The sequence below is a fragment of the Myotis davidii genome, unplaced genomic scaffold (assembly GCF_000327345.1).
Source record: "Myotis davidii unplaced genomic scaffold, ASM32734v1 scaffold496, whole genome shotgun sequence".
NCBI classification, from domain to species: domain Eukaryota; kingdom Metazoa; phylum Chordata; class Mammalia; order Chiroptera; family Vespertilionidae; genus Myotis; species Myotis davidii.
This window is the reverse complement of record NW_006289398.1, coordinates 7,548,406-7,553,674: the sequence shown is the minus strand read 5'-3', so window position 1 is coordinate 7,553,674 and position 5,269 is coordinate 7,548,406. Positions and strand designations below refer to the sequence as shown.

Below are 5,269 nucleotides of genomic sequence, written 5' to 3'. Positions count from 1 at the left end.
GAGGCTGCACCGCCCGCTGGCTCTGCAGGGACAAGGCCTCTGGGAACCATTAACGAGCTGGCACGCTGCGTCCCAGCCCTGCCGTCGCCGGCCTCCCAGCCTCAGGGCCTGGGACCCACATGTGGGCCCCGTGGGGCCTGTGCTCACACCCGGCCTCCCCCGGAGGGAGACCCTCACGCACACGCCCACCAGCAGGAGCCGGGCGTGCAGCCTGCTGGCCCCGGGTGCCCACGGGACGGCCGGCTCTCCCCTTGGGGCGGCGACAGCGCGTTCCACGGTGGCATTGCTGGGGGCGTCAGCCTCAGGGACCAGGGGCCTGGGCAGTTCAGCCGGGTCACCTTTTGCCACTCGGCTGTGGAGCCGCCGCGGGTCACCCTGCCGGGCACGGACCCAGTGACGCTGACATGGTTCATCGACAACCAGGGGACTTTCCACCAGGAAGCGGCCACACGGGGAGCGTTCCTGAGGCCGAACTTCCTTCTGAGTCAGATCAGCCTGGAGTCAGTCATGCCTGCCGGGCAGTGCGCTGCCTCCTCCGCTGGATTGTCAGCTATCGGCCTCGTGGGAGCTCCCTGTGGGCGTCAGAGGCGCCTTCGTGAAAGCGACGTGAACCCGCGTGGAGCTGCCCCCCCCTTTCCTGAGGTGTCAGCTCCGCCCCGGGCCCCACCAACACCTGCTCCTCAGCCTTGCGGCCGTTGGTCTGATAAACGCAGCCTCGCTCAGCGTGAAGGAAGGCGTGCCGCGCGGACATGCCCGTGCGCTGCTTCTCGGTGTGCTCGTCTGTCATGTTTCATCACGGCTGTGTGTTAGCGTCGCCTGAGAGCCGGTCGCTCACAGTAAAGAAAACAGCACTTTCCTCGGGAGGCAGCGACGAAATGCAGATGCACACCGCGCGTGCATGCGTGTGTGCATGTACAGGCATGCATGCGTGTGCATATGTGCTTGGATGTGTGTGCATATGTGCCTGGGGGTGTGCATGTGCGGGTGTGCATGTGTGTGTGCACATGTGTGTGGGTGTGTGTGCATGTATGCACGCAGATTTTCAGATCTTTCTCTGCCTGCCGCTGCGTGTCCTGGGAAATGGGTTTCCTCGTGTGGAATTTCCATCAGAGACCCTGCTTCTTACAGACGGACTCACAGAGTTGTTGCCAGAGCCAATGGTGTGCAAGCACAGTGCCTGGCACGCCCTACACGTTCGTTTGAATTTTATTTTATTACTAGAGGCAGCCTGGCCGGTGATCAGGGTCGATTGGGGCCTTCCGGCTGCCCAGGGCCTTCCTTGGTTCCGTGCCGCCCCCTGGTGGTCAGCGCTCGTCATAGCGAGTGATGGAACTCCTGTCTCCAGGCTGAGCTCCTGAGGGGACACTGCGTATTAGCTTTTTGTACAGAGAGATGTTGCCTGGAGCATCTCCCACAGACTCAGGTGCCAGCAGAACCTTGAGGACTACAGATGCCAGCTTTCCTCCCCCAACTCAGGCTCCTGGGGAACCTGCAGGCTGGATGGTTGGTGTCTCCAAGTCCCTCAAAGTAGGAAAGGCCCCTCAGGGTCTGCAGCTGGCACTTCTGCGCCTGCCACGCCCGTGGCCTGTGAGCAGCTCTGCCCGCTGCTGTTCTCAGCTGCCCAGGGCGTCCCTCCTGCCCCACGGCTGCTCTGCACCTTCCAGAGGCCTCTTACCCCCCCAAACCTTGGGGCTCCTGGAGAGCCCCCCCTGTTCCCGAGGGCACCCCACCGGCACCCGGCAGGCGCTCACAGGATGCCTCTGTGGGAGGCAGCGTGCTGAGCCCCAAGCGAGGCCAGAGTGTGCGCAGGATGTGGGAGGCACACGGGACGCGTGTCATTCCGTGATGAGTCTCAGCGTGTGCGAGCGTGTCTGATGTGGCAGGAAGGAGGGTTCCAGGAAGGTGTCCCGGTGACGGTGGGAGGTGTGTTTGGAGGATAATTAGCAAGGAGCCGGGAGGGAAGAGGAAGGCGCACACAGGCCGCCGTCAGCCGGGGCAGAGCCGGGTGGCATCGCCCCTCGAGGACCGGGGCGCGGGCCTCGCTCCCCCTGCGCCCTCCTCTTTATCCAGGCTGGTCCGCGGCGGCTTCCCGGGACCCGGTGACACGTGGACGTGCCACAGGCTTAGCCAGCGTCGGACCTGCTGCCTGCGTTGCTCCTGGCTGGCCCGTGGCTACGTCGAGCCCGCACCTCCCCGTCCACCAGGGGAGGGTGACTTGGACGACGGAGAGTGGACGTCCCTCTGGAGGGGCCCTCACTCCTGGACACGCAGACTCTCCGCTTCTTGGGGTGCGTTTTCTGAAAGCCCCGTTCTGGCGTGTGTGGGGGCGACCGGCCGACGTCCGTGAGCAGGGCCGTCGTGTCAAATCCTCCATCAGCGTCTCTGCTGACCCCAAGGCTCTGATGTGTTTCAGCCTAAAACTGGGGTCTGTCTTCACGAGTCTGGGGAGTTCTGCTGACGGCACTCGCACCTTCAGGAGGGCCTGGCCGGGTGGCTCGGTGGATGGAGCGTCGGCCCACGGACGAAGGGTCCCGGGTTCGATTCCAGTCAAGGGCACCGACCTTGGCTGCAGGCTCGATCCCCGGCCCTGGTTGAGGTGCGTGTGGGAGGCAACCAGTCGATGGGTCTTCTCATATCGATGTCCTCCCTCCCTGTCTCTCCCCTCCCTTCCACTCTCTCTAAGAGTCAGTGTAAGGATCCCCGTGAGGATTAACACAAACGAGGACGATCAGGAAGCGCAGCTGCAATGGGACCCGGAGGCTTTAGGTCAAGGACCGCATGTGCGTGAAGCGTCACCATGATGAGGTCGGAGGGCACCGCCACCCCAGGTCGCCGGGGCTCCTTCCCGGATCCATCGGCATCAAACGCGATGCCTTCCCTGGAATTTGCCCAGTCCCCCCCACTCCCATCAGGGCCAGAGGCACACGGAGGAGGAGAGGGAAGAGGGTGGCTCTCGCCCCCGAGTTGGGTTTGTTGAGACCAGCATTGAGCTGGGTGTCCAAAAGGCAACGATGGGCCGACACCAGGACTGCCCCCCAAATCGCTGCTGGCAGAGAACATACAGGCCGGGGTGAGCCCGGCTGGTGAGTCGTACTGTTCCTGTGGCTTCGTCTTTTATCACGTGTTCACTGTGAGAGTAAAGTACATTCACCAAGGGCCACAGAGATTATGGGAAGGTGCCCCCAAACTAAATTAAACCACGTGTCGCGGTTGTACTATTCAGCGGTAACCACTGCTAAGCTTTTTATTTCTTCCAAAATAAAACAGTTTCCTTCCCACGGTTGGAACCAGGCTGCTGAAGTGAGCAATGCCCGAGGATACATGTTTTGATTTTAGAAAGAAAGTGAGAGAGAGAGAGAGAGAGAGACATTGATGTGAGAGAGAGAGAGACATTGATGTGAGAGAGAAACATCAATTAGTTGCCTCCCATATGAGCCCCAACCTGGGATCAAACCCACAACCCCCCCCCCCCTTTTTTTTTTGGTGAATGGGACCAGCTCCAACCAGGCAACCACAGGCCAGGCTGAAATAAGACCCTTTTCCTATAAAAGACAGATGAGCCAAAGGGTGGCCCTCCCCTTTGGGTGACACTGAGCTCTGGTCCGCACCGAGGCCGACCTCTGCCCAGACCTGGGCGTCTCAGCTCCCCACCCAGACCCCACACGCTCCCACAAGTGGACGGCGCCTGGGCTCCTCCTGCCGCAGGCGAGCAGTGACATGAGGAAGAAGCACAGACATGCTCTTCTCGGACAGTGAAAGCATCATCCTATGTAATAAAAGGTTAATATGCAAATTGACCCAATGGTGGAACAACCGGTCGCTGTGATGCATCCTGACCACTGGGGGCAGAAGACGCTTAATGCAGGAGCTGCCCTCTGGTGGTCAGTGCCCTCCCACAGGGGGAGCGCTGCTCAGCCAGGAGCCGCCCTCTGGTGGTCAGTGCCCTCCCACAGGGGGAGCGCTGCTCAGCCAGGAGCCGGGCTCGTGGCTGGTGAGCGCAGAGGCGGTGGCGGGAGCCTCGCTGAGGGCTCCCAGGCTTCAAGAGGGCACAGGCCGGGCTGAGGGACCCCCCTGAGTGCGCACATTTCGTGCACCGGGCCTCTAGTTATAAACAACAGTTAAAACCCCCGAGGTCTCACTGTTCTGAGTAGTTCGAACCTATTAACTCATTTAACTGTCACAGAGTCGGAGGACCCGCCCTCAATAGAAGAAAAATTGCTCCGGCCACGCCGACCTGAGCTCCTGGCCAGAAGCCGGAGGACATTCTCGTGCTGTCGACACGGAAGGAGGGTCCGGACGGGAAACGCGAGCGTGACATTCAGGTCTGACTCGGCTGCGGGTGAAGCCACCTTAGAGAAAACGTGAGCTGACCACGTTGGCAAAGGCCTCGCTGTGTTTTAACACTAGCACCGTCCGTGGAAATGGCTGTTGGTGTTCTGTATTTTATATTTTTTCATGTTTTTGATAGATGAAAGGAAGAGTGACGTAGGGAAGCGTGCCTTGTTTGCCTGGGCTCATGTCCCCCGGGGAGACCCTTGCCCAGGCCACAGGCCACAGCCACGACCTAACAGGGGAAGATGTGGCCTGGGTTCCAGCTCCTGCTCCGTGGGCTGCAGGTGAGGCTTCTGAGGTGCCCAGTTCTCCTTCCTCCCAACAGGGACACGGATGGCCCCCCTGGCGTGCGTCTGGGGGCATGAATAAAGCCGGCACCTACCGTCCCGGTGACAGAAGTCACTTAGGAGATGGTAACTTTTTATTGATTTCAGAGAGGAAGGGAGAGGGAGAGAGAGATCAATGATGAAAGAGTCATTGATCAGCTGCCTGCACACCCCCCACTGGGGATCGCGCCCGCAACCTGGGCATGTGCCCTCGACCAGAATCGAACCATGACCTCCTGGTTCACAGGTCAACGCTCAACCACTGAGCCACGCTGGCCGGGCAGGAAATGGTAACTTGTGTTGTCTGTGCTTCTCCTGGTGGTTTATTGAGTTCCACCATCGCACACAAAGGGAAGAACAGCCTCCTGCGTGTCGCCGTGGCAACGGGAGCCCTCCCACGCGATGTAGGGGGGAGGGTGGAAGCACCCCCCCCCCCCCCCCCCCCCCCCCCCCCCCCCCCCCCCCCCCCCCCCCCCCCCCCCCCCGACCCTGGCAGGAGCCACCGCTGGGCCAGGAGGCTGGGAGCCCAGGCCCTTCTGAATCCAACTGGGACCAGATCAAAGGGGCGAGCAGGGACGGAGTCTCTCCCACACGCTCTGCTAACCGGCCGG

The 5,269-nt window shown here is 61.3% G+C and overlaps 1 protein-coding gene across 1 annotated transcript in view; it reads left to right on the top strand.

Annotated features, from left to right (window-relative positions):
• ANKRD55 (ankyrin repeat domain 55) overlaps window positions 1-5,269 on the top strand; it is a 97,591-nt gene that overhangs the window by 4,163 nt on the left and 88,159 nt on the right. Inside the window, exon 2 of the mRNA XM_015562614.1 lies at window positions 29-616. Within this exon, the coding sequence (XP_015418100.1) occupies window positions 29-616 (588 nt within the window). The remainder of the gene's footprint in view (window positions 1-28; window positions 617-5,269) is intronic.